Below are 26,317 nucleotides of genomic sequence, written 5' to 3' on the forward strand. Positions count from 1 at the left end.
GTTATTATTGTTTCGATTAGCGTGCCTCTGAGTCTTCTACTTGGTTCCAGACCAGCGGACATATCACTTTCCAGAAACCCCTCTGCAGGCCAGATTAAGTTCATTGAAATGCAGAGGAATCCGTCCACCCTGCTTACGGCTCCATCCCCACAACATCAGCATCTAAATAAAAAGCATATAAACCTGCAGGTAAGGGATGCAAATCTGTAATGCATTATGCAGGACATATATTTTATTTTACGACTCAATCCCATTTCTTGCGTCCTACATTATGCAGTCGCCTCACCGTGCATGGACGAGCATGCAGAGGGGGACACTACATTAATAACTTGCACAGAAATCCTAAAAAGCAACCTATAAATGCATTTCAGAACCTCTGCTTACAACAGTTCAACAGGTTACCAAATGCCACGGTGACACTTGCATTGAAGACATTTTTCCTTTGCAAAACCTGCTGCTGTTAGCACATGGCTAGTAGACTACTCTTTACCCATCCTCACCTTCCCCTCCGAGCCACCTGTCACTTCAATTACGGTCCGACAGGAAGATGAGCACTTACTGAATTAACCCTGCCTCTGCACATGTTGGCACTCATCATTGATTCCTGTTTTTACAAAGTGTAAATGGGGATCAAATGCGATGAAGGTGGACCGGGTTTAAAAAAAACTTGCTGCTCTGGAAATAACCAAAGTCGTTCAATATTTTATCTTGACTCTCCTCAGGTACACAGAATATAAAAATAGAAAACAGAGTAACATGTAGTGGAGAAGAAAGATGGATACATGGAATTACAACATGCACACATACAAAATGAAACTGGATTATTTAAGACACCACAGAGTGGAGGTTTTTTTCTGCTGCAAAATAAAGTTGTGAAAGCCGATGACTTCCAACCAGGAAATGGTTTATCCAGCTGTTGCTCGCCTCGTTTAAGGCCACGACATGCGTGTCACACAAACAATACCACTTCCTGGCTCATTATCGGGGACGGTTCCCTTCCCTCCTTATTGGAAATAGTTTTAGGGTTGTCCCTTTCCTGTAGTTTGTTATATAGGTTTTAGTGCATGTAAATGGTCTGCAAAGACTAAAGACTTTGTTTACTTCCCGAAGATAGTGACATCACTATAGAACACTCGCACTTCTATTGGCTAGCGCTCCAACAAATTGTATGTGATAGGCTAAAAGGGGCGGGACATCTCTAAGCTGGTTGTCCAATCACAACAGAGCCAGCCAGCTAACCAATCAGAGTACACATCAATTTAAAGGACACACTCACACTGAAATTCTACCAAAAAGCAGCTTTTTGCAGCAAGTGGTTTGGTTCTCTCTTAATGCCGTCCCCTGATTCTTTTCATCTGTTGAGTTTTGAAGGATAATGTGAGTATATAAATAAAGAATCGTCCCTGTTGAGGAAGAACCTGTAACATGCTGACGGCCTTGTGGATAAAGGACATTCCTTCAATAAAGGCTGACTTTGAGAGTGTGGGAGTCAATTAAAATTCTCAAATATCCAACAAGGCCAAACGTGACATCCAGAACAGAGGCAGAGAAAGTTTCTCACTACAGGGTTGACTCTTGAGGTGTGTTTGTTTCTCTGGACTTCACATCTTACCTTGTTTGCAGCTCTAGGTGTCCTGTCAACACAGACAGTCCGTTATAATGGAGGTCTTTGAGGGAAATGCAACATTGTGAGCTTCCACTGGGCGATACCCAGATCTTGTTATACATCCACGGTGTGTTTGAACTCAAATGCTGCTCACAGGAAACCAGGAACAGTATGTAATGATGTTAAAGGTGAAAACTGATTAGGTACAGGGCAGGTAAACAACACAGGTAAGTAATGGTGGAGAGGTTTGTGTGAGTGTGAGTGAGAGTGAGGGTGGGGGTGGGGGGGTGAAACAATCTGTCAGTGAGAGTGTGAGCATGAGGCTTAAATACTGGCTTGATTGGAGATGAGGTGCAGCTGGGAGCCCAGGTGAGCTGATGAGGTGGGAGTGGCTTTCTGCTGGAGGTGTGGTGAGTGGAAAAGTACCGAGGTGCAGCAGGGAGAGAGAGGTTTGAAAACTCCCACTAGATAGTTTGGAGTAGCATGCAATGAACTCCCCCCGATTAGCACTCTTGGCTTTCACTGCTGCACAAATCTATCTATCAATCATATGTAGCCCCAAAGTAAACAATAACAGCTGTTCTGGGTACAACATGCATGTTCTGGAGAGCCCTTGCTACACCCTTCCACCACCTTTAATAAAAACTGGGCTTTTTATTTTTCCCTTTTCCTGCTGAAATTCAAACAGACAAACAAAGCTTTGAAAGAAACCCTCCTTTGTGAATTTGATGAAACGTTCCTTTAACTGCATCACTTCTCTCAAACTTTTGTGGAAGAACACTAAAAGCAGAGGGGTGGGGGTCTGGTCCTCTTGCTCAACACAGATCTTTTTATGATCTCAGGCTCTTGATCAGTATGCAGGGGGTATCTGAGAGCGCTGACTCAGCAGTCTGCTCCTCTCCATCAGAGCTTTCTGGCTGCTTCTCAACGCCATCACATCCCCAAGGAGACAGAGGGAAGATCCACCGAGCTCTTTCACTAATTGGTGGCTTTATGACTGCGACAGAGTGAGAGGGCAGTCCTCCGCTAACGGCCTCCTGACACAACATCCCTCCACAGGGGGGCCCTGCTTTGATTGTGGCCATAAATAAACCCAACCGTGACTGTCCTGTCCCCAGTTTCCTCTCATCAACATCCTGTCTTTGACACACGGGGGAGGTTCAAAAAGTCACAGAAGAAATGTTCATATTTAATGTGTCTTTAATTACTTTGCAACAATGGCACAGAGGAATAAACCATCCGAGTTAAACCAAGCAGGGAATACTTGAGGAAGTACAACCAGTTTTATTTGTTCCAGGCTTAGGGAGTAACGGAATGGGATTAAGTAATCAGGATAATAAAAAAGGTGAGTGTATTCCCTTACAGTTACGTAAAAACTTGGGGATTATCTGCAGGAAAAAGAGCATGTAGTGTTTGTTGTAAAGGATCAGATGTCCTCTCTGCTCTGTCAGCTGTTCTGTTCTGTAGGCTAATACTCTAAGTGTGAATCCACACACCTACTGCCTGACTCTGCTGTTTGACAACAACACAAATATAGAAAAGCACCAGCCTGTTTTTATGTGAGAGGAAGTTAACAATCTAAGTGGTGGGCGGTGAACTTTAGAGTTTGCCCTTTCAATTAAAACTGAGTCAAATGAATCCAGTTCAACCTTGGATTTGTAGATGAAATTGAAAAGCACTGATGAATAATTAAGACCTGTTTATCCACGGGAACTTTTCTATTACATGAGTAGGAACTAGTGCTGCACGATTTCTGACAAACAACTGGAGATTATTGTGCAGCTGCGATATGATTTGGGATATAAAAGGGATTAAAAAGTTTCAAACAAACACTCATTATCATTTATATTCAAATAATAAAGGTGGGATTTGTTGACCAGGTCCATTTTGTGATTTGGATAACAGTTCAATTAATCAGCAGCCCTGATAGGACCTGGAACACAAAGGATTTGCATGCATTTATTTCTCAGTGGAGCTCAGGAACAGCCATCACATCTGGTCGAGAGTCCTTCCCTCTGCAGGGCGTCTCGCAGCTTATATCGGATTCTGCCGAGCACTATGGCATAAAGAAGGTTTCAGAATTTAAAGCCATAAGTGTCCAAACCAGAGCCTCTCACCCTGCTGGGTCTGTGATTCTCCACCCCTCTTCGGTGGTGTGTGTGTGTGTGTGTGTGTGTGTGTGTGTGTGTGTGTGTGTGTGTGTGTGTGTGTGTGTGTGTGTGTGTGTGTGTGTGTGTGTGTGTGTGTGTGTGTGTGTGTGTGTGTGTGTGTGTGTGTGTGTGTGTGTGTGTGTGTGTGTGTCTGAGGGAAAAGTAAATATCTGTATGCAGGAGGAGGGATGTTGGCAGAAGAAGAGATTTCACAGACAGACAGACAGACAGACAGACAGACAGACAGACAGACAGACAGACAGACAGACAGACAGACAGACAGACAGACAGACAGACAGACAGACAGACAGACAGACAGCAAGAAATCAAGAAAGGCATCGGAGCCTTTTTCATATCTTTTTCAGAGGTAAGTTGTTGGCTCTTCCTGGGAACACTTAGTCCCAACAACAGTTTATAAATCTTCAGAGCACCTGTCAGCGGTAATGACCTTACTTTTTGCAGGTCCAAATGAAGGGGGTTGTTAATGGATGGCAGATTATAACAAACAAAAAGGGAACAAGGAGGAACTTTTGAGGAGTTGACTTCTAGGTGTTTCTGCTTAAGTGGATGATGGGAACAGGAACGTTGGGAGATGACACGCAGTAATGCTCTGAGGAACCTGGGATGCTGCATGCCACTTTAATTAGATTCAAAGTCAGAAATAGACACTGCAGACTTTCTAAACCAGACTCAGTTGAATCCCAGCGGCACACGACTAGAACTTCTGTAGCAGAAAAACACCAATTAATCCGCTTCCTCTTCAGTCTCTGTGACTAAATCAGTTTATCTCACATCTAGTTTTAAAGACTTTCAAGACTTTCCCTCTTGGCAGCAATGCAACAGACAGATTGAAGTCTGTTCTGACGAGCTGCAGTGACACTCTGCAGAGCGGAGGAACAGAGAGAAGCCGCTGCAGCTGATGGAGAGATATTGGAAATCAACAAACAATTTCTATGAAAATAAGACAGCAGGGAGAACGTTTAAGCTCCGTGTCCAATATTTAGCTGGATCACAGTCGAAGGACGCTGACAGTAAAGAGGAATCGACGGATGAGGATTTTTAGCAGGAGGAGAAATCCCATTCTGTTGATTGAATCTGTTTTCAAAGAATAAGCATGCAGAGACCGCAGGGTGTAGCTTATTTGGATTCTACTTTAAACTCAATGGTATTTAACGCCATTATTCGATGCTTTCACACAATAAAGGGTCAATATTTGGGTCGAGTTTGCATGATCCAATTGGAGTCATTTTCAGATGTTTTACCAAGCATTCCAACATTTAACCATTCAATTATTATATCACTTTTTAAACAGAACATATATTAAAATTAAAAATAACAATAATAATTTAATAAAATAGTTTTTAATTTAATTCAATATCTATTTATTTTTTACTTTAAAACATATTATTATTATTATTATTATTATTATTATTATTATTATTATTATTATTATTATTATTATTATTATTAATATTATTTGTATTATTTGTATTGTTTGTGTTATTATTATTATTATTATTTGTATTGTTTGTGTTATTATTATTATTATTAATATTTATTCAATGGCTAAATTATTTTATTAATGATTTTATTTCTGTATAAAATACAATATACTGTAACGCACACACAAACAGAACCACACTCCTTTCTGTATTTATATTTTCTAGTTTACTCTAGTTTTTATTCCTCATAGCCACAGGCAGTTCATCGATTTTCCTTCCAAGTGATAATTCCTAACAAGCTTATTAAGACGACAAGAAAAAAGGTTGAAGCTACAAAACCAGCTGTCAAAAGATAATTGGAATATGAGATTCACTGGCTGTCTTTGCTCCCAGAAGCCTCATGGAGACGATAACCCTGGACTTTTTGCTCTGTTGTTCCTTATATAATAACATGCAATTCATTTTTCTTTTCATGTAATCTCAAGAGGAAGTCAGGTCCAACATAAATCCCCCTGTGGGAGTTCTTTCTGTGTGATCACTGCGGACCAGGACTCATTTAATGTGGGAGATTGTGGGCGGCTGTAATGAGGTAGGGTGCCGAGGTGTGAGACAAGTAGAGAGCATCCAGGTTAAATGTCAACATGGATTTAAATGAAAGGGTTCAGATTGTACCACGATGATCTTTCAGGTTGCTATAAGAGGGAATAAAATCCTTCAATATGCATCTTTAATCAGAGAACAAACCAAAAGTAAAGGCTGCTTATCCAACAACGAACCTACAGGAGTCCGGCTGAATGCTCGACTCATTAACACAGTATGCACACATTTAGGGTGCAATGATCAGTTTGTATAGCATTTTAACAGGAAACACAATGTTCTCAGTGAGGACTTTTTCTGCACAAATTCCTGTAGAATAATTAAAAAACATGTTTTCTTTCTCTGTATGTTCCCACTTTGCACAGTAGATGTGTGTATCATGCACTGCTATACTGAGTTGAGCATTCAGCCTGTCTTTGCTGTTGGATATGCAGCCTTTTCTTTGGTTTGTTGTCTAATTCAGGATGTGTTGCAAACTGGCTTTAGTCCCCCTCTGTCATTGTGGGAAATAAGTGTTCAAATATAATTTCCTGTCATTTGCATCAACCTGAAGGAACTCCGAGATTAGAGGATGATTTATGCGATACAGAAAACACCTTCTCTGTAAGAGTTTTATTCAGTCTTGTGCGAGCTGGCCCAGAAACAAATGTTCAGAGCCAACATGAACAAAGGAAGGAAATCATACGCACTGCTTGAAGTCCGTTCCAAGAACTCCGAGTAATCAGAGAAAACTTGAACAGTCTGTGTGGACAGATGAGTTCATGGCATCCAGAGGTCAGCGGAGGTCAACACTGAGTGATTGTTATTATTGAATGTGTGGCATTGTTTCTTCCTGCTTCTTCAGCCGTACAACGCAGAGTCTCGTTTGTTATTATGAAGTGTTATTCTTAGCTAAACTTGTATTAAAGAGGACACATTCTGCTCAGTTTCAGGTATATGTGTCTCTCCTGGGACATGTCTCCATGCTTTAATGTTCAGAAAGCTCTTTATGTGTCTCAGACTGCCTGTGCTACAGCTCCTCTCTTCACCCTCTGTCTGAAACCAGAGCCCAGTCTGCTCTGATTGGTTAGCTGGCCGGCTCTGTTGTTAGGCTTAGTGATGTCCCGCCCCTAAACGAATTAGTCCAATGGAGGCGTTTCAGGCAGCGGGAGTATCGGATACTGCTATAAAGGTAGTAAAAATTCATTTAAAATCTGCTAAACTAAAGGAAAGCAAAGCGAGTAAGGAAGGGTTGTTGTTGGTGAGGTCTGAGGATAAGCAGACGCTCATCACTACATTATTCAGTGTCCGTCACACCACTTAAACAAAGTTATCCAAGCATGTGATCCATTATTTGACTGAACTGGAACAAACCAAATCACAAAATGGCTATTCTGAAAACCAAACTCTTGCAAACACAATTATCTCCTCCTTTTCTTCACACATTGAATCAGATATGCATCCCACACAGAGGTTAGTTACAGGCAGCATATTTACTGTCATACAGGGTTTATAATTAAAGACCTGGGAGGCCGTCCCGTCCTCCCGTGGTCGGAGCAGCTCCTCTGAAGGAGATTCAGCCCAGAGGCAACTCAGACCAGGCACGGCTAAAGCCAGACATTACAAAGTGATAAATGATCAGAGCGGCTGACTGTGGAGAGGACACTTGGTTTATTATTCAAGTCAGGGACGTTGATTAGTTTAAGTCGAGTGGCTCGTTCAGGGAGTCTGTATCAGTGATGGGCGTTTTATAGCCCGCAGAAACAGACTTTTGAATAGAAGGACCATCACTGTATAATAATCAAGAATCCTTTTCAGATAAATGACTCTGTAATGGGTCAACACTGATTCCAATATCAGAGAAACCAAGATATTCAGGAGGAGAAATGGTTTTATTTACAGGGAAACCTGCCTTTCATTCAGCCTGTACACCAACAACACATCGTTGCCTTTCCTGTATAAAAAGTGAAGGACAAACCACTTTAACCTTTGATTGAATTGGAGTTCGTTTAGTACTGAACTGGTACTCAACTATATTTATTAATCAGAATACATTTTCCACCACTTGAAATGTGTTTGTATTATAAAAAGGGAACAGCTCTGGTTGCTCTTGGTGCACACTGCCCCTCAGAGGATGGAAGGCAACACATTTATAGTAGAAGAGGAAATAAAACTCGAGCAAAGAAATAAAAACATCCTTTACATAAAATGAAAAACTACAATTTGTATTTTTATTAACAGTTGTGAATAGTCAATGTGTTTGGTCCTTTCTTTTTTTAAATTCAATCGGAGCTTTCTGCGATTACTCGGTTACGCGAATACGGTTTAAGTAGAGGATGGCCGGCTGAGCGTAGACGTTCTGGAGGCTGTAAGCACTTCCTGTGGGAACAGAAAGGGACGTCAGTGAAACCATCAGAAACTCATCTGTCAAATTAATGCTGAAAGAAAAAGGCTCTGGCTCCAAAACATTGTACGTGAGGCTAAGGGGCGGGACATCTCTAAGCTGTCAGCTAACCAATCAGAGCAGACTGGGCTCTGGTGAAAGAGCGTGCTGCATATATTTCTGAACAATACTTCCACTTTTCATTCTGATTGGCAATAATATTTTAATTCTGCCTGATTCATCGCCTATCCCCTCTTCAGAACTGATTTTAAATCAGTAATAATGTTGTTTTAAGAGCATGGTTTTATGAATGCTCCCCTGTAAAGTGTCTTTGAGTACCCCATCATTATCACATTCTTACCACATGGCACCGTGAAGGTTTTTCCAGGGTTGAAGCTGCATTCCCTGCCGTTGACGGTCACAATCACAGAGCCGGTTAATAAGTTAAAAACCTTTAAAAAAAAGAGAGACTTAATTAAATCCTTGCACAAGAGTACAGTGAACAGTGTCCAGCAGTGGCTCAGTCAGTCGGGGCTTGGACTGGGAATCGTAGGGTCGCCGGTTCCCCGAAATCCTTGAAATATAGAAAGTGGTACTGCTACTTGGAGAGGTCCCAGTTCACCTCCTGGGCCCTGCTGAGCAAGGCACCTGACACCTCCAATCCCCCCTCCCCATTGCTCCCCGGGCGTTAAATGCAGAAGACAAATGTACTGACAGTGGCGGCGCTGTGGTCCACCCACAGAGGTTTCTTCATGAAGGAGCCCAGCAGCATCTTCCCGTTACAGTAGGAGCCCCACTCGATACCTATCATGAAGCCGATCGCTCGGCCCTGATACGAGTACCATTCGAAATGATCCGGAAGGACCTCAGTTTTCTCTAGTGCAAAAAATCACAGAAAAAATGTATTTAATGACCAAATGTTTTATCTACGGTGAGCGAGGCCAAGACGCCACATGTGGGACAAAGTGGGACATGTCACCGCAATGCTAAGAAGTAGCTTAGCTTCCAATGTCCATTAATAACCTTTAAAATACACAGTTCTATTGAACCTATAGCCTATAAACATGAATAACTCTGGGTTTCGTCGATGGTTTTATTTGACCAGACGTTATATTCCCTCACCTTGGAGAGGCAGAGCCCAGAGGCTCGTGAACCACTCGGCCAGGTTGGCTTTATCTTTGGGCTCCAGGGTCAGCGGTTTGAGAGGAGGAGCGTACAGATCCGACATAGAGAGAACCCCCTGCACTCTGGAAGTCGGCAAAACTGGAACAAAGGAAAGCAATGAGCATTATATAAAATGAAAGAGGGATGGGTTACAATGAAACCAGCAGATGGAGCTGTTTATATAAGAGATAAGAGATTAGGGTCGGTGTTAGGGAAAACATACTCAAGCTGTCGTCCTCCTCATACTGCTCCAGCTCGATCATGGAAGCCGGCCCACTACTCAAGAAATTACACCTGCCAAAACAATGGAGAAATATAAATGTTTACAGACAGGAGGAGGGAGATATTAAGAGTAGAGACATTCAGACTCGTCCTTACTGGTTCTCTGAATACGACCCTGGCACCTCAAGCTGGGGGGGGCTATTGTGTATGGATTTAGCAGTCTCCACAGCTTCATCAGAACTACTGAAGGTAGATGGATGGTTTATAGATCACATGTTTTGTCACAGCAGTCAGTGTAAACGAATCACAACATATCTCAAAGATAGGAAGCGAAACACATCCCGTTATATACCTGAACACGGTACACTCAGCAGTGGGGATTTCCTCCACAGGACGCTCCGGGGCTTTCTGTCTCTTCTTCTGAACTCTGCCCACAGTCGAGGTCTTGGTGGTGAAGAGAAAATGTCTTTAAAGGCGGCCAGAGACGCCTTCACCTTCTTTTGAGAGGAAAGCGCCTTTGGTTCCAGGAGCGGCGCAGCGGAGCGCGCGGGTGTTTCTGAAAGGGCCGCCGTGTTGCCATTTTTAGGAGTTGGAGGAGTTCTGATGCGCTTCTTCCTTTCTTTCTGAGGTTTGACTTCCTGCTGCTGAGGCCGAGAGGAGACGCTCTCCACGTTCTCACACTTGTCGTTCACCATCCACCAGCTCCCGGGGCACCTCCTGCTCCGCCTGCCTGCTGATAGAGGCTCCTTCCCTCGGGGGGAGGCCGGCGCTGGGGTGGTGGATGCTTTTTTCTCACTGGAGACAGGTTGGAATATTTTTTGAAAGAGCTTATCCCCTGTTGAAAGAAACAGAATCACATCTTATTAGAAACGGAGATTATGTTGGGCTGCAGGAAAAAGGAGCCCAGTTCTTCCTCCTCTTACCTGAGTTGTTGCTGAGGTCTCTGTGGGAGAACACCAACGGGCTGGACTGTTGATCCTCCCCTTCCTCCTGCTGCTCCTCAGAATGATCTGCTTCAGCCGTATGCATCTCTTCACCCCATGTTTGTCCTCCTGTCTTTTTGTTCTGTTTCTTTTCTTTAGCTTTATTTGTCTTGTGACTGGACGATGGTGCCGGCCGTGTCTGATTTCTTTTCTTAACCACTTTGTCCTTCTTACCCTTTGCAGGTGAAGCTGCTGCTCCACAGGGCTCCTGGTCGGGCTTCTTGTACTTCTTAATAGTCGGCTGATAATCTGTATCTTTGTCCGTCTCAGCCCTGACAGGTGAAGCAACAGCTGCTGCGCTTGGCTGTTTGTTTTTCTGTTTTGCCCTCTTCACTGTCGGCTGGTTGGATTTAACTGCTGTTCTCTCTGGGCTCCGATGTTCCATCCACCACTCTCCAGGCTGCCTACTCTTCCTCTTCCCCAGAACCAGACTGTCGTCAGATGAACTGCCTTTGGACACCACAGGTGGTTTGTTGTTTTCATCTGTTTTAGCATCTGCTGAATCCTCTTCAGTTTGTGTTTCTGGAGGCATGATTTTTTCATCTGTGGGAAATAATAAAAACCTTTAAAGGATGTCTAGATGTTCTAGAGGTCCTAGTGCCTGGCTGTTCTTAAAATGAGGGATCCCTATAAGCTTTGACAGAGTAACCACTTTATGGAGGCTTTATTTATTGTTCTCAGTAATATAAGCATCATATAAGTGTTTACTGACTGCATTTACTTGTTATTTTTCAGTTGGGAAATAAGGGTGTAAATTAGCAGCATATGCATTAACTAACGTGCATATCTAACCAGAAGTAGCAGAAGGATTAAATATCAACACATATGGAAAGACTTTAGGAGTCCTTTACCTGAAAGAGAGCCCAGGTCTGCAGCCTCTACCTCCTCACTGCTCGGACCTTTTTTCCTTGTAGCCTCGTCCGCTTCTCCATTAGATCCCTGCAGCACTTTTTTGTCCCTCTTTAGCGGCTTAGCTCTGCTCGTCTTTGCATCTTTTAAAGTCTTTGACGTCTTTGAGTTTAGAGCTTTCTTATCTATCTTCCCAGCGGCCTCTTCTTCCCGTGTTTCCTTGCTTGTTTTCCGCTGCTCCTCTTCCTTCTCGCTTTCGTTAGACGGTTCCTTCTTCAGTCGTTTCTTGTTGGATGCTGATTTAGTTGGGATGGAAATCCAAATAGGAACTTCGTCCTCCAGAATGAGGAATTCATCCTCTGGTTCAGAAGGAGGACATGGTGATTTCACGGGGGACTTCCTCAGACTAAAAACAGAGATGACTCAATATTACATTTGAATGAAGACGTGGAGCCATTACTTTGAACATACATGGACATTCTGTCAACTCACCATGCAGGTTTGGACTGTGCGGTGTCTCTGAGCCTCTTAAGGAAAGCCTCTAACTCTCTTTCCGAACGGATGGACTTCCCTGGCGGCTGCTTGGCAACATTTTCTATTGTTTTCTCTGGAGATGCGAGTTCAGACTCTCGGCTCTCTGCTGCTGCTGGTGGGGCTACGATTTCTTTCCTGGAGATAAACAAGCAAAACTACATTAAATGTTATATCGATACCTTATTAATGTTCTATGACACTTATTCCATATTTATTTGTACCAACTCCAGTATTGTTTGATCACCAAAACATAATAGTAACTACACATCAAAACCTCATCACATCCTACCTGGGAGTTTTCCTTTTGACCTCGACAACAGGTGTTTGAGGTTCCTGCGGTGGGTTTATTTGGATCGTTTGACTCTCTTTGCTGCAGGAATAAAGAGAACATGCAAATAATTAAAACTATCACTCATTTGGAAAGGCAAACATCAAATAAATTAACGCAGCAGCAGGCAATTAAAGGGCAAATATCAAAACACAAAATGGACCAATCAGACGGCAATGTCGCTCGTTTATTATGAATTGCAATCTAGTGGAGTATTTGGGTGCTTTGAAAACATTGTAATGATGTTTTAAATCGTACCATGCTCCCTCCACCTTGTTTTTCTGAATGGACTTCTTAGGTTTGGGTATAACCACCTTGCTTGGAGGACACCCAAACACAAAGTCTTCACTCCTAGAGGAAAAGACAGTTATTGAATAAAACGTGGTGAACACCAACAAGTGATAAAACACTCTCTGAGTTCTAGACAGTAGAATCCAACAACTTTTCTATTTGAAAAGCATAAATAAGAACTCACTCCTCTGTGGCGTCTCCATTGCACTGGGGTTTCTGGTGAGGTGGAGGCGCTCTCCGTGCCTCTTCTGCTCTGTCATCGTCACAGGCGAACAGAATTGGAGACACAGCTTGGTCTTTCGCAATGTCCAGCTCTTTCACAGGCGTATTATTTTCGATGGGGCTGGATGTTCTCATAGGCATATGTGCTTTTGAAAAGGATGTCTCACGCCGGTTTGTCTCAACATCAAAGGTGTCGCACACAGGAGGCGAGGGTAACAGGTCATGTGAGGGAGAATCTGAACAGAATAAAAACCTTAACATAATGAATATGAAAACTAAAACATATTCAAGAACAATAATGAAACTCACCCAAGTCATCAAACATCCGATCAACGTCTAACAGTGTCAGCGTCCCGTCCCCTTTTTCAGTTGGACTGCAAACACAAAGGTTAATCAGTCAAACTGTTTTTCATTCCCAAAGAACCTGAGGAAAATCTGCATTACACACCACATATCAAAAGGCCTACACAAACATACTCTAAAAACATTGGAGCATTGGATGAAAACACATCCTGGCCATATTAAAAAACACTTTTCAAACTCACCCTTCTGTGCTCGGGAGGTAGCACAGTTTCTTCTTTGGTTTCCACTGAACAAAAAGTAAATGGTTAGAATTCAATTAGGGTCAAAAGAAGATTAATATCTGGGCTGTCCCTTTTTGAAAAAATCACAATCGATTTTTTAGGCTTACATTTTCATTGAATCGATTATCCACGTCTACGTTTCAGTTTTCAAAATAAAGGCCAACACACTGCCATTAGGACGAACGTAAAGAGGGCGTAAGAGACGTACAGGTCAGCATTTCTGATTATTTATTGTGAAGTTCCTGTATATCAAACAGGAGCGTTCTCGAAAAACAATAAGCAGTATGGACTGCCACAACATCACTGACGAAAGACATTACTGCAGGCTTCTGGCTGTTTACCATTATCAATATGAAACACATTTCTCAGAGGCAGGCGATTGTTAAAGAGTTTGAAAATCAAACTTAAAATTCACTTGAGGACTAGCCCACATAAAAATAGGTGGAACATATTTCACTTAGCCAACACGCAGGATCGCTACAGTCCCCACAACAGACAGAACATACGGAGTCTGCATATGCCCCCTCATAGTTGTAGTGCTGCTGTGATATGGGAACTCACGGACAAGTTATTTGGTAAAAATCGATTCCCTCTTTCCGTTTTCGAAACGTGTGCTGGTCGGTACAATCGATTCTCGAACGTAAAGTGACAGCCCTAATATCTGATCAAATCGAAAAGCACATTTAGTCCATTTATATAAAACGTTTGAATTAACAAAGTATAAAACATAACGCAACAGTTGTTGGTCTGACAGACGTTTAAAAGCATCAGAGGAGGACAAAGGTCTTCTAGATCTTGTACTTGAGTAAAGTAGAAGTACTCAGGTCTTGTACTTGAGTAAAGTAGAAGTACTCAGATCTTGTACTTGAGTAAAGTAGAAGTACTCAGGTCTTGTACTTGAGTAAAGTAGAAGTACTCAGGTCTTGTACTTGAGTAAAGTAGAAGTACTCAGGTCTTGTACTTGAGTAAAGTAGAAGTACTCAGGTCTTGTACTTGAGTAAAGTAGAAGTACTCAGGTCTTGTACTTGAGTAAAGTAGAAGTACTCAGATCTTGTACTTGAGTAAAGTAGAAGTACTCAGGGCTTGTACTTGAGTAAAGTAGAAGTACTCAGGTCTTGTACTTGAGTAAAGTAGAAGTACTCAGGTCTTGTACTTGAGTAAAGTAGAAGTACTCAGGTCTTGTACTTGAGTAAAGTAGAAGTACCAGAGTGTAGGAATACTCTGTCACAGTGAAAGTATTCTAAATGTTCCTCCAGTGAAAGTAGAAAGTACTCTCCTCTAAATGTACTTAAAGTAGCGACAGTAAAAGTAGTCATTGTTTGATTGGTCCATTTCAGAATAATATCTCTGATATGTTTTATAATGATTGATCATTAAAGTGTTCTCAGAGCTGGTAAAGGTGCAGCTAGTTTGGATGGCTTTGTATACTGCAGGGTAGCTGCTGGATTTACTGCAGGTGAACTACAGTCTGATTTAAGGGAGATTATATTCACCATCATTCATCCTAATCTGCCTAGCAACTGAAGGGATTAAATGCATGTACTGCAGTTATAGTTGTAACTCGCGTTATGATGGGATGGACAATTGAAGCCTGACCACGAACGAGATTTAGCGGACGTTGTATTGGTTTCTTCTTCTTACTGTACTTCATCTCACAGTTACCATAACGCCTTTATTACCGAAAAACTCCCCGTTTTCCTTAACTTTAAATGTTTTGTAACCCTCTTCCTTGAGTAACGCAACACAAAAAGACACACAAGGAACAGAAATGGACTTACCAAGGTAGGGCACTTTGTCTCCATTGTGCTTTGCTAACCGTTGGCTAAGTTACATGTTGTTACTGCTCTTCTATGACTCAGTTGGTGCCCAGGAATGCATTCAAGTGGATCTACTCCGTTAAAATCAAGTGAGGACCAAGTCCAAATCAACTAATAACGGTTTAGGAATCTATCTTTCCCGGTTGATGATCTTTGTTAGCGCTAGCAAAACAAAGCCGCTGTTGACGTTTTATAAATAAACCGCGCATTCCGAAGGCGACTTCCTGTCCGGTACAATTCTCGCAGGCAACACTATTGCTGCCTTGGCAAAAGCTCATATTCTCTGTATCTGCACTGAAATAAAAATACAATTAAAAGTGTAGTCAAATCCAACCATAAACACAACTATCTCACTGATTGAGTGTGTTACTACTTGACAAATCCTTCGATATTCATGGCATCGCTGCCTGAGAGACGGTGTTCAGGGAATAAAACATCACTACGCCTGTTTCTTCTACCGTGTCAGGCAAACTCCAGCTGGTGCTGAGCGTTGCTGCCCCCTGCAGGTTAATCAGGGTTTATTCTAACCAAAATGTATAGCATATCTTACCCTCTAAATATAGTTATAAATACTCAGATGGCACATAATTAAACAGATACTCTAAATATATGATAATAATAATGATTCAAATGATAAGTGTTTTGCTTCCCCATGAAGTGTATTTGTCTTGCAGAATGATAGTAAAAAATAATGATTAGCTTATACCGTATGATCATAGTGATTAGACTTAGCATCTTAGCAAAAGACCATACACTTCTCAGTTGTAAAAACAGGTATCCTACATGTTAAATTGTATTAATGATTTATTCCAAATAAAGAAATAAAAATTACAAATTTAGAAAATCACATTAGCATCAGAAAATACACAAAACAAACTGAAAAAGCGTGCAAAATGTCAAACACATATAGTCTATACTGCAAGGTGGGTGTTGTCCCTCTGTGTAGTGTTGTAATCGTCTCCTTATCAGAGCCTAATGACTTGTGTTTGCAATCCATATGTTAAAGACAGCCATAAAAGGTCCAGGGATCAGTCAGCCAAAGTTGAACATAATATTGTGAATTGATTTCCCAAAATAAACATTTGTTCTATTGATAATCAACGTAGTAATGCCTAACAATGGCACAACTTTTTTTTGCTATGATACATGACATCAGGTGTTTTATAAAAAGGTTTAACGGAAAATCTTTTTCTGCTTTTTAGCAATGTCCTTTGGTTCCATGGCTTCAGGACTGGCGTCTGTGTAGAGCGGCTGCTTGATGTGCCTCCAAATCACCAAACCAATCCTGACGACAAACAGCAATGAGGCTGTAGCCAGCAGCGCAACTGAGGGAAGAATGTTTGGTTAGTATTTAAGAAAGTATCTGAAATGTTCTCTTAGAATTTACTCAAAACTGGATAAAAGGTTCATTATTTTTCATGGTACTTTCTACCTAGAGATCAGTCTTGTGATTGTATCATACATTCAACATATGTCATTAACATGGAGTTCCCTCAGGGTCTTACCAATGAAGAAACCATTACGGCTGGGTGATTGGGCATCAAAGTTTTTGTCCAGGTTCCCAGTCAACGCCCAGATCACAACCGGGTAGATGACGAGGATGTACCGCACGTGTTTATCAAGCACAAAGTTCTCCAAAGCAAACCTGTGGGCGACCACAGAGGCTGCAGAATCTCACACTACCTTTGCATTACTTCTATAATAAGTATTATAAGTTAAGAGCACTCACCACACGAGCAGCACGACGGTCAGGACAGAGTACGAGATGGTTGCAGCATCCAGTGGGGCCATCCCTGCATCATAGGTCAGCACTATGGTCAGGTTGATCAGGGTTGCAATGGTTGTCCATGTTGTGTAGATCATCACACCATTCTGAACCTGCAACGGGAAAGAGAGTTTTTTTTGTTTTGCATGCAGGTGGGGACTTCTATAACTACAAATGCAAGATTAAAGGGGCCCTATACTGCTTTTGTCCTATTCCTGTAGTGTATTTTGAAGGTTTTAGTGCATGTAAATGGTCTTGAAAGCTCGAATCCCAAAGTTCCAGAACAAAGTGACATCACTTTCGAGCAATTGCGCTCCTATTGGCACAAAATACAAATATGGACCTGAAAATAAACATCATATGTCCTCTTAAGTTATACTAACAAGCACACGGAGAAGCCACAAGTCTGCCTTGTGGTATTTCTCGAGCCATGCTCCATAAACATGAAGTCCGTGGCAGATGAAGCAGATCATGCAGTAGTTTGTGCAGACGACCAGCACGAGGAAAACCAGCGCGACGATCATTATTCTTATTAAGGGAACAGAAAGCAAACACATTGAACTATGATTGTTTACACTTGATTTATTGTGAATAATCGAAGGACTCTTACCCTTTGTCCCAAACAATGAGCCAGCCTATATTGAAACACAGATTAAGGCACCAGCTAATGAAGAACCCATAAGGCAGCACCGCCGGGCTGCAGTAAACGTAGCCATAACCATTCCTACAGGAGAAAAAGAACCACAGCAAGTCGGTGACAACAAACACAGAGCAGGGACTGTCAAATTAGGCTTCCCTTATTTTCTGTGATGATACTTCCTCATAAAGAACATTACTAGATGGCTATTTGCACTTTCTATTCTACACAATCAGATTACAAAAAGAGTAAGAGAAGTTGGCTTTACTTTCTGCAGAGTCCGGTGACGATGTAGATGATCATCGCCGTCAGCCAGACGTAGATGATGCTCCAGATGTTAAAGGTCCATCCTGAAGGTGTGATCTGTGTGTCGAACATTGCCGACACATTAGCTGTCGTGGTTTCATAAGGACCTGAGGGGAGGAAATTGAAAATATAAATCAATATGAACAGGAAATTGTGATTGGTTAACATTTTATAGAGCCCATTTACAATCTTAACGTTAAATAAACAAAAATAAACACGCTAACGAAGGTTTGACTTACCGATTCCAACTACAGACAGCCCGTTGAACACCAAACTGATTGCATAGCCGACAACAGACACCACTACGGCAGCAAGACGTCCAGGATTATGCTTTCCCATTGTGGTCTACTGGGATAAATGACAGTTATTCAACAAAAATAACCACTTTTTAAAGATTAAAGGGAAAATAACCACATAAATCTGATTTAAAAGTAAAATAAAGGTTTCGAAAGGGGAGATAAAATTTACACATACAGATTTGAAGTTTAGATCAAAGTTCTTTAGACTGAATAAAGTCAAAGACATGTGTCCTTAAGATATGTAATCCCTTCTAATCGCACAGTTGATAGGGATGACCCCTGACCTTTGCTAGTGTTAATTATCAATCACCTCAGAGGCCAAGTTTTATCATCCTCTTAAATAACCAGTTGTCTTATCTTTCAAACATCCTGTTATTCAAAACTCAAAATCAAAGAGCAAAAAATAGTGAAAAGGAAGTCTTCAGAAAGGTCCACTTCTACGCTCAGCTTCCTGCTTCATAATAAAACCAAATCAATACATCCCGTACGACAAAGGAGTCTTATCGTAAAAGCCAAACATGACGTACCTTTCTGTGCCCCTCTCTCTGTGAGTGTGTGAAGAAGTACCTGAGGACAGAGGACTGCCTTTTTATAAACGTGCTCGTTGTGTAAGGTTTACGACCACTGGTCACGTGCTGCTCCTATCTTCTATACGTTTCTGCTACAGTGCAGTAAATAATGAAGGACTTAAAAGGCCTCTCTTTAAGTTGAAACCAGCAGTAACGATAGTGTAAACACTCGGTGTAAGGTCAGTTTGAATGGGAACGTCTAAAAATGTCATAAAGAAATGATGATATTTAAAAAGGATGACGATAGTCACAGTAGGAATTTGCTGGGAAATTAAAGTCTAAAGATCTGGTTGTGTTGTCAGGTGAGATGGAGGGAAACACGCCCTAAATACAGTTTTGCAACAAGCTGTTTTGGAAAGAGCCCTCCTTTCCTCAGGTAAACGCAGTAAAACCACACTCTCAACATGCTCTGTTAAAAGTCCTGAGTGTAAAGGGTTACTTAAGTAAAGAATAGAAGTATTATGAGACAAATGCACTCGAATATCAAAGTACTCATTGTGCAGAATGGCTCTTTTAAAAGTCTTATTTCCTTATAAAATGTTATATTAATTAAGAGTATAAGGGTTGCAATTCGTCAATGTGGAACCAATATGATATAGTTCTGTACTACTGAGTAAATGAGTAGAATAAATATGAAAAAATATACAATTTGAATTTGATTTCACCTAATAGTGGAATAAAGACTACATTATTTCCCTCTGAACTGTAGTGAATTACATAACATTTGTACTTAAGTGTAGTACTAGATTATGAGTACATTCCACCACCGACGATGTGTTTTAAATAATTGTGCTGTTTATTTCAACAGTTGTAGTATTTATCTCTAATGTGCCAAAACAATGACAGCATAAAAATGAGAGAAAGCAATATATTTATTCTCAACAATATACAAAACACAAGTCAAAATGCACAAACAAAAATAAACATGAAACCCTTTTTGATATGAACGACAGGCCTATAGGAAAGATGAGGAATACATTAAGTTGAATTAGACTTCAGTATTATATCACGTGCTTATTCTAAGAGGCTTCATTGTGTGGCAGCAGTGCAAAGCAGTCATAGATCACAATATATACAGATCATACAGAAACAATACTGACAGACAGGTTTATCAGGAGTATAGTCTCTTATTTGAATATCTTTTTCTGCTTGTCGGCGATCTCCAAAGGAGTCATGCTCTCTGGATTGATGTCCTCATAAAGCGGCTTCTTGATGTGTCTCCAGACGACCAGACCTATCCGTGCTGCACACACGGTGCAGGCCAGAGCCAGCAGCACCACTGCAGAGGAAAGGAAATACCAGGAGGAAGCATTAGTGTGCATATTGTCCCGTTTAAGACAGGCAAACATCGTGGAGATTAGGATGAGTTCCTCACCTATGAAGGTGTTGTTACGTGAAGGCTCTGCAGAGTTGTAGTTTTTGGTGAACACTCCGGTCAGCGCCCAGATCACAGCGGGGTAGATGATGAGGATGTACCTGACATGTTTGTCCAGGATGGTGTTTTCAAGGACAGTCCTGCAAGAAACACAACACAGTTTAACTTATTGAAGGCAGTGGTGTTTCTTTACTTAATGCTTAAATAATACCGTACATAGGTCAGATGGTAAATGCATGCCTTTTAATTGCCCTAGGATATCCACGTGTAGTCTTGCTATTTCTACTAAATTCAATATTTCCAAGCCTTTAAGTCCTATTGCAAACCCAAAAATGTTGTGTATCGTACATTTAATGTGGAATATATGCTAGCTCATAGTATATGTTGGCCAATTTGCACAATTATTACAAGCTGCATAATTACATAAAAAACAGTCAGGCCCATTTAGACCATTTTTTGTTTGTTTTTTGAGGACGTTTTCAGGAGCCAAAATGTGAGTTTAAACCACAATACCACATATTTCATCTCCTGAAGAGCCAAATTTAATGGGTTTTTTTGTAGATTAGGAAGTTTTAGAGGACGCTGGTTGGATTGGATTGGACAGATGTTGTCCACCACTGCTTTCTCTCTCTGCACTCACCACACTAACAGCACCACAGTGAGCACAGAGAGTGAGACGGTGCGGCGTCCGTCGTGGACATGTTAGCATCTTCATTCAGCACGATGGCCAGGTTCACCAGGGAGGCGATGGTGGTCCATGTTGCGTATACGGCGATACCGTTCTGAACCTGCAGCAGAGACAACACACTCAGTATGCGACTGACACTACAGATGTTTCTGGTCCCCGGGCGCTGCACAATAGCCGCCCACTGCTCCTAGTACTAGGATGGGTTAAATGCAGAGGACACATTTCACTGTGTGTGCTCTGCTGTGTGCATGTGTGTGACAATAAAGAGGGTTTCATCCTCCGATTCTACTTCTACTGGAAGGTAAACAGCTGCTGCACTCACCACCACACGGTGAAGCCACAGGTCTACTTTGTGGTACTTTGCAAGCCACGCTCCGTAGTTGTTGAGACCGTGGCAGGAGAAGAATATCATGAGGTAGTTGGTGAGGGCGATGAGATGAGGAAAACAAGCGCACCAACCATCAACCTTTGACAAAGTGGGGAGAAAGCATATTTTATAACAGTTGTGATGGCATTTATGCAGTTTAATCTTAGTGTAATCCAGTCCCAACGGCAAGTATTCACCATTCATTTGTTGACACATATATTACTATACATTTCATATTCCTGAATCAAATATCACACATTTCACACACAGCCAAAACAAGGAATAACTCCCAGAATAGACGGAAATACAAAAAGTCAAATCTGAATATGTAACAACAGAACGACACACATTACTATAAAGGGGCTGGACATCTGTAATATTTACTACCATAACGCATGCACTTTGTCACTCAGTTTGTGCACTAATCATGCCTTTTTGATCCTATTGATTGTAAGTGAGGACCTTTATTTGACCCTATGACCGTGTGAGCGTCCTACATTCAAATACATGCAGCCCAGGTATTTAACCTAAAAAATGTACAACCAATTAAAGCTAATTGTTTGCCTGTAATTTAGGGTTTCTCAATAGGTACACTTCTGATTGATTTCAGTTAAAGTCAATAAGGAAGTGTCTTACTTTCTGTCCCACAGGAACAACCATGAAATGTTTAGGGTCAGATTCAAACACCAAGTCACGAAGAATCCATGAGGCAGAATGGCCGGGCTGCAGTACACCAGACCGTATGCATTCCTGAAGACAGAAACACACAGGTTAATGTTTGTGTTGGTAAAAAACATACAATTCAACCCAAAAATATATATATTAAGGCTGGGTCTTACTTCCTAAAGATGCCAGCGATGACGTAGACCATGATTAAAGCCAGGAAGATGTAAATGATGGACCAAATGATGAACGTCCATCCATCCGGAGTGATCTCAGTCACAAACGCATCTGAGATGTTTTTGGTGGTCTCCAAAAAGGGATCTTTGGGGGGAAAAAAACACAAAATACGCTCATTTTGATTCATTTTAAAGGTCATATTATGCAGCATTACTTCTACAGATTTATATTAAACAACCAAACCTTATATCCCAAAGTAATGCACATAAAAACGTACCTATTCCCGGACCGGCCAACGCAGTGAACACCATGGTGATGATGAAGACAATCAGTGACAGCACGATGGCAACCACAAGGCTGATGCTGTGTTTGGCCATTTTTAGACAAGTTATCTGAATCAAAGATAAAGTATTAGTATTAAAACACACATTATACAGTAAAACAACAAAGTGAAGATATTTAAAATCTGTGGAATACAGAAGCTTTAGACGTACCCTTTCTGTTCTGTGATGACACAAACACTGCTGTCGAGGAAGGGCTTCGGCTGCGTTAAGAGGAGCTTGTTGTGCAACACTGAGCCTTTTACTGCCTGCCTGCACGTGTTTCACACTTACATCACCTGGGTTTTGTCTTTTATTGTCTCCTTTGTTTTCAAATGATGGATATTTGAGCAGTGGATGAATGAAAGACAAAAGAGCTGACCTCAGGTGTATGACTCTGCTTCATAACTGAGTTATAAAAGCTGGACTCTGTTCCTGTGTAGTAATGTTTGGTAACAGGTGCTCTCAGCCAATCACATCGCTTTGTGAGCCGGCAGGTGTGGCCAGGTGTGTTATGAATAGCCAATGAATCTTCCAACTTTCTCCCGCTGGAGAAAAGGCATCATGGGAGGAATTCAGATCCTCCCTGCTGCTTATTAGTCATACATGACTGTATTCATTACATATGACCTTCTTTTGTCATGTTATGGGCTTGGGCTAGTCTATAAGTTTTAAATAGAGGAAAGGAACTAAATAAATTTCTCCCAAAACTAACAGAGTAAGAACTCTGTAAAACAACCTCTTCCTCAACATGTCCATGCATTTGACATGAAAGCCTCATTTAATAATTATAAATAAGGTCTATGATATAACTCTCTCTGTGTAAGAGGGGTCATCGTTCATACAATGGTTTAGTAACAGCAATTTATGGCCTTTATCAAAGCAGCAGGTGGATCAGAGAGCTCTTCTATTATAATGAACTGTAAAGTTATGAAATGATGACTTGCTTTCGGTTTTTAGAAACGTTATACAAGTGTAGCTGTTAAATATCACCTAATTTCTGTGTATTTATTGTGACGATTAAAAATATATTTGCATATCTGAAAATACGTCTATAGTTTACTGTTTTCACCTCAAGTTCAAAAAACAACGAAGCACTTTTCCCATATTTGTTCCTGATAATGTAAAATAAATAGCTCTAGTTTTGGCCGTTTTAAAATGCCAGTAATCTACACTGTGTCCAAGGTTTGAGGCTTAAAAAGTGTGCTCACAGCAGAGCCTCAATCAGCCTTTACGATGTATTGTGTGTGTTGAAGCTTTATACTGTAGTGTTTGCATATTTATATATGAAATACGTCTCTAGCTTTTGATGCATGCAAACATATATAAAACGTTTAGCTAAAAAACATGCACGGTTTTTCTTTTTTCAACCTCAAAGCAAACACTTTTACAGGAACAACACGGAAGCATAAGTAACCTTTCCCATATTTATTCCCTCCAAATGTAAACAAACAACAAAAAGTGATTTTCATTTTTTTCCAAAGTTTTGAACAACAGAAGAACAATAACACGTTTTATAAACAACAACAACAACAACGTCTAACACTTTCTTTGTCAACATGAACACATGGACATGCTTTGGTCTTGGAGTGTTTCTGTAGTTTGTTATCCGTGTAGCTTTCCTTTTCCATTTTGAATGCAAACACTTGACTAACTTTCCCCCTATTTATTCCTGATGATTTAAAACAGAGCGTTAGTTTTGCAGTTATAAAAACCTTGTAATAGAAAAATGTTCCAAGGTTTGAAAACACAAACTGCAACAGTCTCTGTGAACATGAACTCATGAACACGTTATGAACAGCGTCGTCAGTCAAGGAACATGACTAACTGTTCCCAGATCATTCCTGATTCCTGAAACAAAAACAGCTCTAGTTTTGCAGTTTTAAAATATCTGCACAAAATCAATCCAAACTTGTTGGGAACCTTTAACAGTCTCTGTAAACATGAGCAGTGTCCCGTCTCTACACCCGGGGGCCCTGCCGCATCCCGGCCGCCTCTCTCTGCTGATTCTGCGGGCAGTAGCCGCGTGTGTGCGCCTGGTCCCCGCTGGCCCCACACATGGGGCAGGTGTATTTCCTCAGGATGGGGCAGATCACTTTCCCCTCGTCTGATTTCAGCATGTGTGACCGGTACACCATCTCAGACTCCCCGTTCTGCTTACAGAATCTGCAGTATCCAGTGGGGGTCCCGGCGCTGCAGCTGGTGTCCGACAGGCTGCTGGACTCTGTGGAGTGTTTATGCTCCCCTCTCTGGGAAGTTTTTTGGACGTGGCTCCAGGAGGATGCTGCTTCCTTGTCGGGGCCCTCGGTGTGTGTGAGTCCCCCATCATCCTGGTTATGCAGCGTCTCCAGCACCCTGCCCAGGTCAAAGTAGTCGTGCCACATGTCAAAGGAGCTCTGGACCTGTCGTTGCATTGTTGTTGTGTTTGGGAAGAATTACTCGGAGTGTAGGCGTGTGATGGAGCGTGCCGTATTTATAGAGATCTTTAAAGTGCAACAATGCATGCTGTAAGGTGGAGCCAGATCTGTGCCAGGTGTCTGTCGTACAGTCTGGGGGGGGGGGGGGGGGTGGGGGGGGGGTGGGGGGGGGGATTCCTTTGATGTCTGGAGCAAAAGTTTGTTTCTTAAAGCTTTGAAGTGTTGCAGATACAGCGCACCTGTAGAGGGTCAAGACTCCACACACTGCTGGACTCTGTGGAGTGTTTATGCTCCCCTCTCTGGGAAGTTTTTTGGACGTGGCTCCAGGAGGATGCTGCTTCCTTGTCGGGGCCCTCGGTGTGTGTGAGTCCCCCATCATCCTGGTTATGCAGCGTCTCCAGCACCCTGCCCAGGGCAAAGTAGTCGTGCCACATGTCAAAGGAGCTCTGGACCTGTCGTTGCATTGTTGTTGTGTTTGGGAAGAATTACTCGGAGTGTGTAGGCGTGTAAGTGCAACAATGCATGCTGTAAGGTGGAGCCAGATCTGTGCCAGGTGTCTGTCGTACAGTCTGGGGGGGGGGGGGGGGGGGGTCTGGAGCAAAAGTTCGTTTCTTAAAGCTTTGAAGTGTTGCAGATACAGCGCACCTGTAGAGGGTCAAGACTCCACACACGCACACACACACACACACACACACACACACACACACACACACACACACACACACACACACACACACACACACACACACACACACACACACACACTCACGCCACCAAAACTTAAATGGCACAGTCAATGTATTAAACAGCTCTGACTTGATGTCTGCATAAGAAACTGTGACGATCTTTATAAAAGTAATTTGGTGAACAGAGGAAACTGGAGATTGGCAAAGCTACAACTCATTTTAATTTTGATTTGTTAATCGTCTTTAATGTGCCTCTATTACCTTCATGTTTTTGCTCAGGTCTTTTATTATCTCCCCTTATATTCCTTTTACATATTTGAAGTAAGCGTTCTGAAGAATATGAAAGAAGAAGCTATGATGGTAGGATTATTATTAATGTTAGCCTATTATTATTATTATTATTATTACCTTTTTATTATTATTATTATTATTATTATTACCTTTTTATTATTATTATTATTATCTTTTTATTATTACTTTATTATTATTATTATTACCTTTTTATTATTATTATTACTATTATTATTATTATTATTATTATTATTATTATTACCTTTTTTATTATTATTATTATTATTATTATCTTTTTATTATTATTATTATTATTATTACCTTTTTATATCTTTTTATTATTATTATTATTATCTTTTTATTATTATTATTATTATCTTTTTATTATTATTATTATTATCTTTTTATTATTATTATTATTATCTTTTTATTATTATTATTATTATCTTTTTTTTAATTATTATTACCTTTTTATTATTATTATTATTATTATTATTACCTTTTTATTATTATTATTATTTTTATTATTATCTTTTTATTATTATTATTATTATTACCTTTTTATTATTATTATCTTTTTATTATTATTACCTTTTTATTATTATT

The 26,317-nt window shown here is 41.0% G+C and overlaps 5 protein-coding genes across 7 annotated transcripts in view; all 5 read right to left on the reverse strand.

Moving 5' to 3' along the window:
• Positions 1-1,832, reverse strand: part of vipr1b (vasoactive intestinal peptide receptor 1b) — a 37,634-nt gene extending 35,802 nt beyond the window's left edge. Inside the window, exon 1 of the mRNA XM_063912183.1 lies at positions 1,613-1,832. The gene's annotated coding sequence lies outside the window, so the exon portion shown is untranslated. The remainder of the gene's footprint in view (positions 1-1,612) is intronic.
• A 5,815-nt stretch (positions 1,833-7,647) lies between these two features.
• Positions 7,648-15,490, reverse strand: si:ch211-161h7.4 (uncharacterized). Of its 3 annotated transcripts, none has more exons than XM_063873955.1 (15): positions 15,113-15,490; positions 13,296-13,339; positions 13,060-13,124; positions 12,713-12,986; positions 12,496-12,588; positions 12,199-12,279; positions 11,868-12,044; positions 11,378-11,781; positions 10,467-11,069; positions 9,896-10,378; positions 9,700-9,783; positions 9,545-9,615; positions 9,280-9,420; positions 8,519-9,033; positions 7,648-8,153 (listed from the first exon to the last, which is right to left on the reverse strand). In XM_063873955.1, the coding sequence occupies exons 1-12, from the start codon at positions 15,134-15,136 to the stop codon at positions 9,602-9,604; spliced, it is 2,346 nt and encodes a 781-aa protein (XP_063730025.1). In that variant the 5' UTR covers positions 15,137-15,490; the 3' UTR covers positions 7,648-8,153; positions 8,519-9,033; positions 9,280-9,420; positions 9,545-9,601. The 3 variants fall into 3 exon arrangements, with proteins under 3 accessions (XP_063730025.1, XP_063730024.1, XP_063730026.1); XM_063873954.1 differs by having other exon boundaries at positions 9,700-9,786; positions 15,113-15,488; XM_063873956.1 differs by lacking the exon at positions 13,296-13,339 and having other exon boundaries at positions 9,700-9,786; positions 15,113-15,487.
• Positions 15,491-15,942: 452 nt separating this feature from the next.
• Positions 15,943-18,706, reverse strand: LOC134858084 (uncharacterized). Its single transcript, XM_063873957.1, has 8 exons — positions 18,686-18,706; positions 18,099-18,204; positions 17,822-17,966; positions 17,527-17,640; positions 17,300-17,444; positions 16,881-17,029; positions 16,657-16,796; positions 15,943-16,476 (listed from the first exon to the last, which is right to left on the reverse strand). The coding sequence occupies exons 2-8, from the start codon at positions 18,196-18,198 to the stop codon at positions 16,325-16,327; spliced, it is 945 nt and encodes a 314-aa protein (XP_063730027.1). The 5' UTR covers positions 18,199-18,204; positions 18,686-18,706; the 3' UTR covers positions 15,943-16,324.
• A 934-nt stretch (positions 18,707-19,640) lies between these two features.
• Positions 19,641-22,730, reverse strand: LOC134884057 (uncharacterized). Its single transcript, XM_063912660.1, is given in 9 exon segments — positions 19,641-20,006; positions 20,103-20,242; positions 20,743-20,890; positions 21,113-21,228; positions 21,231-21,256; positions 21,794-21,907; positions 21,997-22,141; positions 22,275-22,389; positions 22,492-22,730. Coding segments are annotated over 6 exon segments (645 nt in total). The 5' UTR covers positions 22,375-22,389; positions 22,492-22,730; the 3' UTR covers positions 19,641-20,006; positions 20,103-20,242; positions 20,743-20,746.
• Positions 22,731-23,758: 1,028 nt separating this feature from the next.
• LOC134858075 (nanos homolog 2-like) lies at positions 23,759-24,731 on the reverse strand. Its single transcript, XM_063873945.1, has one exon. The coding sequence runs from the start codon at positions 24,729-24,731 to the stop codon at positions 24,279-24,281; it is 453 nt and encodes a 150-aa protein (XP_063730015.1). The 3' UTR covers positions 23,759-24,278.
• Positions 24,732-26,317: the final 1,586 nt, after the last annotated feature.

The sequence above is a fragment of the Eleginops maclovinus genome, chromosome 21 (assembly GCF_036324505.1).
Source record: "Eleginops maclovinus isolate JMC-PN-2008 ecotype Puerto Natales chromosome 21, JC_Emac_rtc_rv5, whole genome shotgun sequence".
Lineage (NCBI taxonomy): Eukaryota > Metazoa > Chordata > Actinopteri > Perciformes > Eleginopidae > Eleginops > Eleginops maclovinus.